Source organism: Mustela nivalis, assembly GCF_964662115.1.
Source record: "Mustela nivalis genome assembly, chromosome: 12".
NCBI lineage: Eukaryota > Metazoa > Chordata > Mammalia > Carnivora > Mustelidae > Mustela > Mustela nivalis.
This window is the reverse complement of record NC_139031.1, coordinates 69021582-69035673: the sequence shown is the minus strand read 5'-3', so window position 1 is coordinate 69035673 and position 14092 is coordinate 69021582. Positions and strand designations below refer to the sequence as shown.

At 38.6% G+C, this 14092-nt stretch overlaps 1 protein-coding gene across 5 annotated transcripts in view; it reads left to right on the top strand.

The window, feature by feature from the left end:
• Window positions 1-14092, top strand: part of ANKIB1 (ankyrin repeat and IBR domain containing 1) — a 261525-nt gene that overhangs the window by 195782 nt on the left and 51651 nt on the right. For all 5 annotated transcript variants that reach the window (XM_082692603.1, XM_082692606.1, XM_082692602.1 and 2 more), the window contains one exon: window positions 13224-13432. In XM_082692603.1, the coding sequence (XP_082548729.1) occupies window positions 13224-13432 (209 nt within the window). The remainder of the gene's footprint in view (window positions 1-13223; window positions 13433-14092) is intronic.

Here is a 14092-nt window from a genome sequence, read left to right as displayed (position 1 = left end):
ACTATATCAGTATAAAACAAAATGGTTTGTTAAACAAGCCTAAGTTGTTTTTTGTGTAGTGGTTACTGTAGTATGTACCCAGCATACTTAGAACATTCCATATTTTGGAGTACAAAGTGGCTATAAATCATAGAGGAGAAATGGGAAGTTTGTGTTTTAAAAACCAGGCTACTAAATCAGCTTATGGATTGTCTAATTTTAGAAATGTGCCTGATTTGAACAGGGTTGAAGTTTGGAATCCATAGTCCTAGTCCTAGTTTTAACATTAATTTTTACTAAAGTCAGTTAAATACCTAACAATTGTAGTATTAGTACTGTCAGTTACATTTATTTTATATAAAAGCTGTTTCTCACTGTGAAGTGTACAAAGAGAAGTTGTGGAGTCAACACAAAAATATACAACCCTTTTTAAATTTGTTTGTTTTGTTTTGTTTTAGGGTTTTTTGTTGTTGCTATTTAAAGGACATTACCAACTTTACTCAGGAAAAATACTCAGTTTTAAGTTCTCTGTGATACTTAAGGCAGCCATTCTGATTGTTGTCACATGCTGAGTTGGACCCCATCATTGCACAGTTTATATTGGATATTTTGGTTGGTTTCAAAGATACTTTTTTTCTGATTTAAAAATTATTTTGAAAAAGAGAAAGGTGAATGGCTCTTCTGCCTGGCTTACCGGTCTGTTTGAACTATAAATTTGTATCATCAAAACCAAAATAGAATGTCAATTTCCAAAATTTTTTATGTAATTTTTTGATCAGAAGAAAATTTAAAATTCTCTATTTCATCATCCTTTGGTCATCACTGTGAATAATTTGATATATAACTTTCTAGAATCCCTACGTTCAATATTGATATTTCCTAGGGTTCTGTACTTGAGATTATTCCCACTTTATATACCAGTGGCTTGTAAATTTTAGTATAAATGAGGATTACCTGAGAAACTAAACAGAGATTCCTAAACTGTTTTCAAGTCTAAGTCATTAGGTGAGGGTGAGGCTTAAAATACATGTTGTAAAGATGCCTCCCAAGTGGGCAGACATTTATCTAACGAAACTGAAGCTTTCAAAAACCACCCAAATAATAAAGAGTGTATCTGCAGCCTGACTTTAGTAAAGTATTTGAGGTTGGGCTTCTAAATGTCTGTTTAACATTTTTTTTTTCTTCAATCTAAGGATGTCCACACCTAAACTCCTCTTTTTTCCCACTATCTTGATACACAAGCATCACATTCATCAAATTACACTGCCAGAAATGTGAGAGTCGTAGTTTACTCCTCCAAACCTGTTACATTTGGCCACAGTCTCATCATTTCTCTTCTTAAGTGTCTCTCATCTTCCCTTCTCCCCACCCCCGACTCCCTCTCTAGGTCTTTCCATTCCCACTGCCACTGACTTAAATTCAGGCTGTCATTCGTTTCCATCTAAATCATAGTCTGCTGAGTCCTGGTCTCCAGTGTTGTCATTCTTCTTTCATCCTATTAATTTTTCATATTGCCATTAGCTAGCTCTCCATGGACTTAAAACCATCCAAACCCTTTAGTAGACCTTCATGACCCAGATTTGTTTACCTGGTCTGTCATCTCCCCATTTCTCTACTTACCCACTCTTGCTTTTCCTTAGTAACCATGTCTTCCAGGAATCCTTTCCGCTTATGTGTTCCCAAGTCTGAACCAAGACCTTCCTGTCTATTCCTACTACATCCTGTGTCATACAGTTAAAGTACAATTTTATAGTAATCTCCTCATTTGCTTTTCTTCTAGATTAACCTGTGAGCTCTTAGAGGGTAGCTTTTAATGTTTTTTGTTTCCATAGTACCTGACATACACTAAGCTCTCAGAAAATGGTTATAGAATGAATAATACATAATAAATAATATACCTGAAGTGTTATTTATATATATGTTACTCCTGTACATATTCCATTGCCCAGAATTCAGTGACTTGGCTACAAGCAACAGTTCTACACTGGAGCATTTTGTGTACCTATAACCATTTCTGCCACAGGTATCTGCAGTCACCTAGATAATGTATCATAACTCTGAGTTACAATATATAGAGAATCTAAGTTATGTAGAGTATCATGGCTCAGGTTACAGTATATAGAGAATCGAAGCCTAACCTTACGAAAAATTTTTAAAAGGAACATTTTTATCTCTATTTGTTTACATTGTGTCATCAAGTATTATTAAATGATCAACTCCAGGGGCACCTGGGTGACTCAGTTTGTTAAATGTCCAACTCTTGTTGTCAGCTCAGGTATGATCTCAGGGTTGTAAGATCGAGCCCCACATCAGGGGGGCTCCATGCTGAGCATGGAGCCTGCTTTAGATTAATTCTCTCTCTCCCTCTGCCCCTCCCCCCCAAAATATGGGGTAAAAATTTTTACCCCATTGATAGTTTCCTAAGTTACTTCTTTTACATAATAAGGATCAGTTCTAATAAGGTGACAATCTAATTGAATTTTCTTATTTGGTGTTATTTATTCTGTGATAACTTTTTTGATAACTTAGTAGTCTATATTTCATTTCCCTGTTTAGGCATAAAATAGAGGCTGGCAGGTTTTCAAATGGACATCTCTTCTGTATTGTTTGTGTAATACCAGTAACAGTGACATTTGATAATCAAATAAGATTTACAGAGATAACTGATGTTAGTGAATAAAATAGTGCACAGAACTATAATTTATACTAATTGCTCTCGGAGTCAGAATAGCCTCTGTTTCAGAGCTATTGAACTGAATGAACTATTTGGAAGATTTATAGGTTATATCCTGGGTAACATTCACTCAGCTTTACACAGGAAAGTAGATTTGAGTATTATAGTATTTGTTGTCAAATTTAGTCCCACGGTAATGAAGTTGATCTAGATTAAGCAGAAGACAGAAATGTTTGGCAGTATTTACTATGCAGTAATTGAATTTTAAGGAAGACTCTCTTAGGAATACAGAGGTCATTCTCTGAGTATTTCCTCAGTAATACAAGTAACTTATAGTTGAATGCTATCTAATAAGAAAATAAGTAAAACTTTAAAAATACAAGATGAAGGGCAGGAGAGGAGTCAAGATGGCGGAGAAGTAGCAAGCTGAGACTGCTTCAGCTAGCCGGAGATCAGCTAGATAGCTTATCTAAAGTTTGCAAACACCTGAAAATCCATCGGCAGATCGAAGAGAAGAAGAACAGCAATTCTGGAAACAGAAAAACAACCACTTTCTGAAAGGTAGGACCGGCGGAGAAGTGAATCCAAAGCGACGGGAAGATAGACCCCGGGGGGAGGGGCCGGCTCCCGGCAAGCAGCGGAGCAACCGCGCGCAAAATCAGGACTTTTAAAAGTTTGTTCCGCTGAGGGACATCGCTCCAGAGGCTAAACCGGGGCGAAGCCCACGCGGGGTCAGCGTGGCCTCAGGTCCCGCAGGGTCACAGAAGGATCGGGGGTGTCTGAGTGTCGCAGAGCTTGCGGGTATTGGAACGGGAAAGCCGGCTGCAGAGACAGAGCCGACAGTAAGCTCACAGCTCGGTGTTACCTTGAACCGGTCGCAGGCTGGGTGATCTCGGAGCACGGCCGGAGGTCAGGCAGACGGGAGTAACTGGGCGCTGTTCTCTGAGGGCGCACTGAGGAGTGGGGCCCTGGGCTCTCAGCTCCTCCAGGCCGGAGACCAGGAGGCCACCATTTGTATTCCCGTCCTCCGGAACTCTACGGAAAGGAACTCTACGGAAAGGAACTCTACGGAAAGCGCTCAGGGAACAAAAGCTCCTGAAAGCAAACCCGAGCGGATTACTCACCCTGGCCCCGGGTAAGGGCGGTGTAATTCCGCCTGGGGCAAAGACACTTGAGAATCACTACAACAGGCCCCTCCCCCAGAAGATCAACAAGAAATCCAGCCGAGACCAAGTTCACCTACCAAGGAGTGCGGTTTCAATACCAAGGAGAGCAGCAGAATTCCAGAGGAGGAGAAAGCCAAGCACGGAACTCATGGCTTTTTTCCTGTGATTTTTTTTTAGTCTTGCAGTTAATTTAACTTTTTCTTTTTCATTTTTTTTTTTTTTTTTCGCCTTCGGGTAAAATTTTTTTTTTTTTAACTGTTACCTTTTTCTTTTTTAACGTTTTTTAACTAGTTTATCTAATATATATATTTTTTCTTTTTTACATTTTTCTTAGGTGTTTTCTTTTTTAAAAAATTCTTTTTTTTTTCCTTGCTTTTTTTTTTTTTCCCTTTCTTCCTTTTTGAACCTCTTTTTATCCCCTTTCTACCCACTCACGATTTTGGATCTCTTCTAATTTGGTTAAAGCATATTTTCCTGGGGTTGTTGCCACCCTTTTAGTATTTTACTTGCCCCTTCATTTACTCTTATCTGGCCAAAATGACAAGACGTAAAAATTCAACACAAAAAAAAAGAACAAGAGGCAGTACCGAAGGCTAGGGACCTAATCAATACAGACATCGGTAATATGTCAGATCTAGAGTTCAGAATGACAATTCTCAAGGTTCTAGCTGGGCTCGAAAAAGGCATGGAAGATATTAGAGAAACCCTCTCGAGAGATATAAAAGCCCTTTCTGGAGAAATAAAAGAACTAAAATCTAACCAAGTTGAAATCAAAAAAGCTATTAATGAGGTGCAATCAAAAATGGAGGCTCTAACTGCTAGGATAAATGAGGCAGAAGAAAGAATTAGTGATATAGAAGACCAAATGACAGAGAATAAAGAAGCTGGGCAAAAGAGGGACAAACAGCTACTGGACCACGAGGGGAGAATTCGAGAGATAAGTGACACCATAAGACAAAACAACATTAGAATAATTGGGATTCCAGAAGAAGAAGAAAGAGAGAGGGGAGCAGAAGGTATAATGGAGAGAATTATTGGGGAGAATTTCCCCAATATGGCAAAGGGAACAAGCATCAAAATTCAGGAGGTTCAGAGAACACCCCTCAAAATCAATAAGAATAGGCCCACACCCCGTCACCTAATAGTAAAATTTACAAGTCTCAGTGACAAAGAGAAAATCCTGAAAGCAGCCCGGGAAAAGAAGTCTGTAACATAAATTGGTAAAAATATTAGATTGGCAGCTGACTTATCCACAGAAACCTGGCAGGCCAGAAAGAGCTGGCATGATATTTTTAGAGCACTAAACGAGAAAAACATGCAGCCCAGAATACTATATCCAGCTAGTCTATCATTGAAAATAGAAGGAGAGATTAAAAGCTTCCAGGACAAACAACAACTGAAAGAATTTGCAAATACCAAACCAGCTCTACAGGAAATATTGAAAGGGGTCCTCTAAGCAAAGAGAGAGCCTACAAGTGGTATATCAGAAAGGAACAGAGACCATATACAGTAACAGTCACCTTACAGGCAATACAATGGCAGTAAATTCATATCTCTCAATAGTTACCCTGAATGTGAATGGGCTAAATGCCCCTGTCAAAAGACACAGGGTATCAGAATGGATAAAAAAACAAAACCCATCTATATGTTGCCTCCAAGAAACTCATTTTAAGCCTGAAGACACCTCCAGATTTAAAGTGAGGGGTTGGAAAAGAATTTACCATGCTAATGGACATCAGAAGAAAGCAGGAGTGGCAATCCTTATATCAGATCAATTAGATTTTAAGCCAAAGACTACAATAAGAGATGAGGAAGGACACTATATCATACTCAAAGGGTCTGTCCAACAAGAAGATTTAACAATTTTAAATATCTATGCCCCCAACGTGGGAGCAGCCAACTATATAAACCAATTAATAACAAAATCAAAGAAACACATCAACAATAATACAATAATAGTAGGGGACTTTAACACTCCCCTCACTGAAATGGACAGATCATCCAAGCAAAAGATCAGCAAGGAAATAAAAGCCTTAAACGACACACTGGACCAGATGGACATCACAGATATATTCAGAACATTTCATCCCAAAGCAACAGAACACACATTCTTCTCTAGTGCACATGGAACATTCTCCAGAATAGATCACATCCTCGGTCCTAAATCAGGACTCAACCGGTATCAAAAGATTGGGATCATTCCCTGCATATTTTCAGACCACAATGCTCTAAAGCTAGAACTCAACCACAAAAGGAAGTTTGGAAAGAACCCAAATACATGGAGACTAAACAGTATCCTTCTAAAGAATGAATGGGTCAACCGGGAAATTAAAGAAGAATTGAAAAAAATCATGGAAACAAATGATAATGAAAATACAACGGTTCAAAATCTGTGGGACACAATAAAGGCAGTCCTGAGAGGAAAATATATAGCGGTACAAGCCTTTCTCAAGAAACAAGAAAGGTCTCAGGTACACAACCTAACCCTACACCTAAAGGAGCTGGAGAAAGAACAAGAAAGAAACCCTAAGCCCAGCAGGAGAAGAGAAATCATAAAGATCAGAGCAGAAATCAATGAAATAGAAACCAAAAAAACAATAGAACAAATCAACGAAACTAGAAGCTGGTTCTTTGAAAGAATTAATAAAATTGATAAACCCCTGGCCCGACTTATCAAAAAGAAAAGAGAAAGGACCCAAATAAATAAAATCATGAATGAAAGAGGAGAGATCACAACTAACACCAAAGAAATACAAACTATTATAAGAACATACTATGAGCAACTCTACGGCAATAAATTTGACAACCTGGAAGAAATGGATGCATTCCTAGAAACATATAAACTACCACAACTGAACCAGGAAGAAATAGAAAGCCTGAACAGACCCATAACCAGTAAGGAGATTGAAACAGTCATTAAAAATCTCCAAACAAACAAAAGCCCAGGGCCAGATGGCTTCCCGGGGGAATTCTACCAAACATTTAAAGAAGAACTAATTCCTATTCTCCTGAAACTGTTCCAAAAAATAGAAATGGAAGGAAAACTTCCAAACTCATTTTATGAGGCCAGCATCACCTTGATCCCAAAACCAGACAAGGATCCCACCAAAAAAGAGAGCTATAGACCGATATCCTTGATGAACACAGATGCGAAAATACTCAACAAAATACTAGCCAATAGGATTCAACAGTACATTAAAAAGATTATTCACCACGACCAAGTGGGATTTATTCCAGGGCTGCAAGGTTGGTTCAACATCTGCAAATCAGTCAATGTGATACAACACATCAATCAAAGAAAGAACAAGAACCATATGATACTTTCAATAGATGCTGAAAAAGCATTTGACAAAGTACAGCATCCCTTCCTGATCAAAACTCTTCAAAGTGTAGGGATAGAGGGCACATACCTCAATATCATCAAAGCCATCTATGAAAAACCCACCGCAAATATCATTCTCAATGGAGAAAAACTGAAAGCTTTTCCACTAAGGTCAGGAACACGGCAGGGATGTCCATTATCACCACTGCTATTCAACATAATACTAGAGGTCCTAGCCTCAGCAATCAGACAACAAAAGGAAATTAAAGGCATCCAAATCGGCAAAGAAGAAGTCAAATTATCACTCTTCGCAGATGATATGATACTATATGTGAAAAACCCAAAAGACTCCACTCCAAAACTGCTAGAACTTATACAGGAATTCAGTAAAGTGTCAGGATATAAAATCAATGCACAGAAATCAGTTGCATTTCTCTACACCAACAGCAAGACAGAAGAAAGAGATATTAAGGAGTCAATCCCATTTACAATTGCATCCAAAACCATAAGATACCTAGGAATAAACCTAACCAAAGAGACACAGAATCTATACTCAGAAAACTATAAAGTACTCATGAAAGAAATTGAGGAAGACACAAAGAAATGGAAAAATGTTCCATGCTCCTGGATTGGAAGAATAAATATTGTGAAAATGTCTATGCTACCTAAAGCAATCTACACATTTAATGCAATTCCTATCAAAGTACCATCCATCTTTTTCAAAGAAATGGAACAAATAATGCTAAAATTTATATGGAACCAGAAAAGACCTCGAATAGCCAAAGGGATATTGAAAAAGAAAGCCAACGTTGGTGGCATCACAATTCCGGACTTCAAGCTCTATTACAAAGCTGTCATCATCAAGACAGCATGGTACTGGCACAAAAACAGACACATAGATCAATGGAACAGAATAGAGAGCCCAGAAATAGACCCTCAAATCTATGGTCAACTCATCTTCGACAAAGCAGGAAAGAATGTCCAATGGAAAAAAGACAGCCTCTTCAATAAATGGTGCTGGGAAAATTGGACAGCCACATGCAGAAAAATGAAATTGGACCATTTCCTTACACCACACACAAAAATAGACTCAAAATGGATGAAGGACCTCAATGTGCGAAAGGAATCCATCAAAATCCTTGAGGAGAACACAGGCAGCAACCTCTTCGACCTCTGCCGCAGCAACATCTTCCTAGGAACAACGCAAAAGGCAAGGGAAGCAAGGGAAAAAATGAACTATTGGGATTTCATCAAGATCAAAAGCTTTTGCACAGCAAAGGAAACAGTTAACAAAATCAAAAGACAACTGACAGAATGGGAGAAGATATTTGCAAACGACATATCAGATAAAGGACTAGTGTCCAGAATCTATAAAGAACTTAGCAAACTCTACACCCAAAGAACAAATAATCCAATCAAGAAATGGGCAGAGGACATGAACAGACATTTCTGCAAAGAAGACATCCAGATGGCCAACAGACACATGAAAAAGTGCTCCATATCACTCGGCATCAGGGAAATACAAATCAAAACCACAATGAGATATCACCTCACACCAGTCAGAATGTCTAAAATCAACAAGTCAGGAAATGACAGATGCTGGCGAGGATGCGGAGAAAGGGGAACCCTCCTACACTGTTGGTGGGAATGCAAGCTGGTGCAGCCACTCTGGAAAACAGCATGGAGGTTCCTCAAAATGTTGAAAATAGAACTGCCCTATGACCCAGCAATTGCACTATTGGGTATTTACCCTAAAGATACAAACGTAGTGATCCAAAGGGGCCCATGCACCCGAATGTTTATAGCAGCAATGTCCACAATAGCCAAACTATGGAAAGAACCTAGATGTCCATCAACAGATGAATGGATCAAGAAGATGTGGTATATATACACAATGGAATACTATGCAGCCATCAAAAGAAATGAAATCTTGCCATTTGCGACAACATGGATGGAACTAGAGCGTATCATGCTTAGCGAAATAAGTCAAGCAGAGAAAGACAACTATCATATGATCTCCCTGATATGAGGAAGTGGTGATGCAACATGGAGGCTTAAGTGGGTAGGAGAAGAATAAATGAAACAAGATGGGATTGGGAGGGAGGCAAACCATAAGTGACTCTTAATCTCACAAAACAAACTGAGGGTTGCTGGGGGGAGGGGGTTTGGGAGAAGGGGGTGGGATTATGGACATTGGGGAGGGTATGTGCTTTGGTGAGTGCTGTGAAGTGTGTAAACCTGGTGATTCACAGACCTGTACCCCTGGGGATAAAAATATATGTTTATAAAAAATAAAAAATTAAATGGGGCGCCTGGGTGGCTCAGTGGTTAAGCCGCTGCCTTCGGCTCAGGTCATGATCTCAGGGTCCTGGGATCGAGTCCCGCATCGGGCTCTCTGCTCAGCAGGGAGCCTGCTTCCTCCTCTCTCTCTCTCTGCCTGCCTCTCTGCCTGCCTCTCTGCCTACTTGTGATTTCTCTCTGTCAAATAAATAAATAAAATCTTTAAAAAAAAAAAATAAAAAAAAAAAATAAAAAAAAAAATAAAAAATTAAAAAAAAAAAAAAAGATGAAGGGCAATTTGCTTATGGTTAGAATTAACTTATATTGAGTAATTTTTAAGCTCCCTTGAAGACTCGTCATCTTCTCCAGGCAACAAAGCGTCAGTGGTCTGCATCTTCTCACTCTCCTCTCTTCCTAGGAAATGATACCTTCTTTGAAGGTTTCTGTAGGTGTAGATTTCTTCCTCTGGACTAGACGTCTTTTCTTAGCTATACAGCCTTGAATATAGCTACCTATTTTTAAGCATCTCTAGGATATCTCAAAAACACCTTAAACTCACCATGTCTAAAACTAAAATCATGCTCTTCCACTTGTATCTGATTGTCTGGTATTCCTTATTTACATAGATGGCACCAACCAATAAATAGGTAAACCTGGGACCCCAACTTTGATATATCCTGTCCTTCTGACTCTGTGTCCTATTGTCACCAAATTGTCACTTTCACCTTCCATGTGTTAAACTCCTCTCTTTCTCTTTATGTCCTCTACAACCACCCACCTAGCTCTAGCTTCCCTCATCTCTCACTTACACTACCCACTACCATCCTCTTTGGACTGTCTTCCCTCTATTCCTGCCCTGTCCAGTTTCTTTGTTGTAGCTGGAATTGTCTTTTCAAATCTGATTGTGACAGCCTGTCCTTCCTTACACCAAGCTCAGCTTCTCAGTGACTGCCCATCACTCTTGAACTCATGATGAAAAATGTTATTAAAAAGTCCTGCCTGGGGGTGCCTGGGTGGCTCAGTGGATTAAAGCTTCTGCCTTCGGCTCGGGTCATGATCCCAGGGTCCTGGGATCGGGCCCCACGTCGGGCTCTCTGCTCAGCGGGGAGCCTGCTTCACCCTCTCTCTCTCTGCCTGCCTCTCTGCCTACTTATGATCTCTGTCAAATAAATAAATAAAATATTTTTTTAAAAAGTTCTGCCTGATCTAGTCCCTGACCCTCTTCTCAGCCTCTTCTCATACAGTGCCCTCCCTCTGCTCCCCATGCTACAGTTTCATTGAACTTTCATTTCACAAGGGTGCCATCTTCCCTCCTACCACAGGGACTTTGAACATGCTGTGAACTACCAGTCTAGAATGTCTTTTCCCCTCCCTTTTACTACTTAACTCCCACTCACCTTTCAGTTGTCCGCTTCAAGCTACTTCCCCAGAGTCACCTTCTCTGAGTGGTATTCTCTACCTGTCCTTCATGTGGGCATTCTGACAATGATGATTCTTTTACTTAATGTCTTTGTCCTTTCATGAAGGCAGGAATCCTGACTGATTTTTCCTCCCTTTGTATCCCTATTACCCGACACAGTGCATGGCACATAAAAGACATTCAGTAATTATTTGCTAAGTGAATGATAGAATCCAAGCAGAAGCTGTGCTGAAAAATATTCATAATATATAAGTCTAAAATTTAGCATATTTAATATGTTTATAGAAATTATAGTAGTACTTTTTTTCCTTTATTAAAAAGTGACATAGTGGATACTTTTGAAAAATAATCTTACTGTTCTAAGAAAAGTAATTTTAACTTTTTAAGTAAGTAATAACCTGTCAAAACACTAACATCCATGTAGCAACATTTCCTGGAAGGCACCCATGCAGTTTTTTTCCCTTGTTGGATTTTTCTTCCTCTTTGTGATCTGACAGACCCCTTTTCCAATCTTATTTTCCATCTTTTCAAATGACAACATAGTATGCTATTATTTTACAGGAGTGCTTACATCTCTTCCTTATACTTCTGTCCCCTGCTCATATGGTTTACACAGCTGGAAATACACTTGATGTATCTGTATTGCATCTCTAAATCATAATTATCCTGCTAAACCACCAAATAACACTGATATAATATGGTTGAGAAAAGTCTTTGCTTAGAACATTTCCATAGCTTTTTGTATTAGAGCTGTAAAATTGTATAGAATGGGCCTATGTTGAATAGTTGGCTCTATACTACTCTTGACACCATATTTCATTGTGCTACAGTGGAAAGAAAACAGGTTTTAGAATCACAGAAATTGGTTTCAAATCCCTCTCTATCTGTGTGAGCCTATCAAGGTTATATCATTTCTCTGAGTCCTTACTTCTTCACCTGAATGATGATTGAGATGTTTTTTGGGAATAATTTGTGTAAAACAACAAAATAATTAGATTTATTATTATTTTTTTTTAAAGATTTTATTTATTTATTTGTAAGAGAGAGAGTGAGAGCGAGCACAGGCAGACAGAGTGGAAGGCAGAGTCAGAGGGAGAAGCAGGCTCCCTGCGGAGCAAGGAGCCCGATGTGGGACTCGATCCCAGGACGCTGGGATCATGACCTGAGCCGAAGGCAGCTGCTTAACCAACTGAGCCACCCAGGCGTCCCTAGATTTATTATTTTTATTATTTTTAATGTCCCTGAACGTTATAACAACATGATTCACTGGACTTTAAAAAAATGTTCATAGTAGGAAGATCATCTTTTTTAGTTAAGTCAGATGTGAATTCAATACAAAATGTATACCTGATGTGCTAAAACTTTACAACCATAATCCCTTCAGAAGTTTCTTCTGCTTTCAAGCTGTTGATCAAATAATTTTTGGACTCATTGGCATTTTGACGTGTTTATAGCAAGCAACATAATCATTTTACAACTTGACATCAGTGAAACCAATTGCAAATTCTACAAATTTTCCTGAAAAGAGTAAAATGGCTAAGTCAAATCTATGCCATGAAAAATTTAGTAACTTCCAGAAGTGATATGCAAGGAAACTCTTTTGTATAAATCTTTTTTTTTTTTTTAAGATTTTATTTATTTATTTGACAGACAGAGATCACAAGTAGGCAGAGAGGCAGGCAGGCAGAGAGAGAGGAGGATACAGGCTCTCCGCTGAGCAGAGAGCCCGATGTGGGGCTCAATCCCAGGACCATGAAATCATGACCTCAGTGGCTTTAACCCACTGAGCCACCCAAGTGCCCCGTTTATATAAATCTTATTTTTATTTTAAGATTTTATTTACTTATTTGACAGACACAAGTAGGCAGAGAGGCAGGCAGAGAGAGAGAAAGAGACAGGAGGAAACCTCTTTGTTATTAGTAGAAATGACTGGAAATTTTGACAGGATAGTTAGATATTGACATAGTTGTAAGCCACAGTAAATTCTATTTAAAAATATTTGGGGTTTGGGGCACCTAGGTAACTCAGTCAGTTAAGCGTCCAACTCTTAATCTCAGCTAAGGTCTCAATCTCAGCATCATGAGTTCAAGGCATATGTTAGGTGCCACACTGGGCATAAAGCCTACTTTAAGTAAATAAATAAAAATAAATAAAAAATAAATATAGATTTACTTACTGATTAATAAGTATAATACACCTAGATATTCATTTGTAATTATTAATTTGATATAATTTTCCTTCCTTTAGATGGCTTATAGCTCTTTAATTCATCCTCACTTTATTTTGTTATTTTTGTTATTTTGTTTATTTTGTATTATGAGATTCTTAAAACATCACCACATTTCCAATTTTTGAGAGATATCTATTCTATTCTTCTCAAAGACTGGGACAGGGAGAAATTACTTGAAGCTTGGATGTCCAACCCAGAGAACTGCTGCCAACGATCAGGTGTTCAGATGCCAACTCCACCGCCAAGTGGATATAATGCCTGGGACACACTCCCTTCCCCAAGAACTCCAAGGACTACACGTTCTTCTGTCACCTCTCCAGATGAAATAAGTTTGTCTCCTGGAGATTTGGACACCAGTTTGGTATGGTTCAGTATTCAGTGTACTTCCCATAGATTTGTGTTTAGTCTTTTCTCTTTTAAATTATTTAGTATTGTTTCATGGAAGGGGCACCTGGGTGGCTCAGTCATTTAAGCACCCGACTCTTGGTTTTCACTCAGGTTACAGTCTTAGGACTGAGATTGATCCCCATGTTCCCCCATGTCTGGCTCCATACTGGGCTTGAAGCCTGCATAAGATTCACTCCCTCTCCCTTCCGTCTGCCCCTCCCCCATCCCTATGCTTTCATTGTCCCTCTCTCTCTCTCAATATGCAAAAAATAAATAAATAAATAAATAAAAATAAAAATATATATATATATATATGTATGTATGTATATATATTCATTCCCCCACCCCCATGGAACCTCTAGCATATTCTTGTAATTGAATCCTGTACCCTTTTTTAAGGGTTCAATTATTTCACCCTTTGGTAAATACTATCACAGAATATTTTTATTATCTCTGAATTATAGATCAAAAAACAAAAGGTTTTCTTTTCTCATTTCAAAACAGTAAACATAAAAGAGTCTGAGAAAGCCATCTAGTACATTTACACTTAAAATCTCTAGGTGCTTAAAGTTTTAAACACACCATACTGAAATATTAAAAGTTGAGTTTGTGATAGGCACTTTAAATTTTAAAA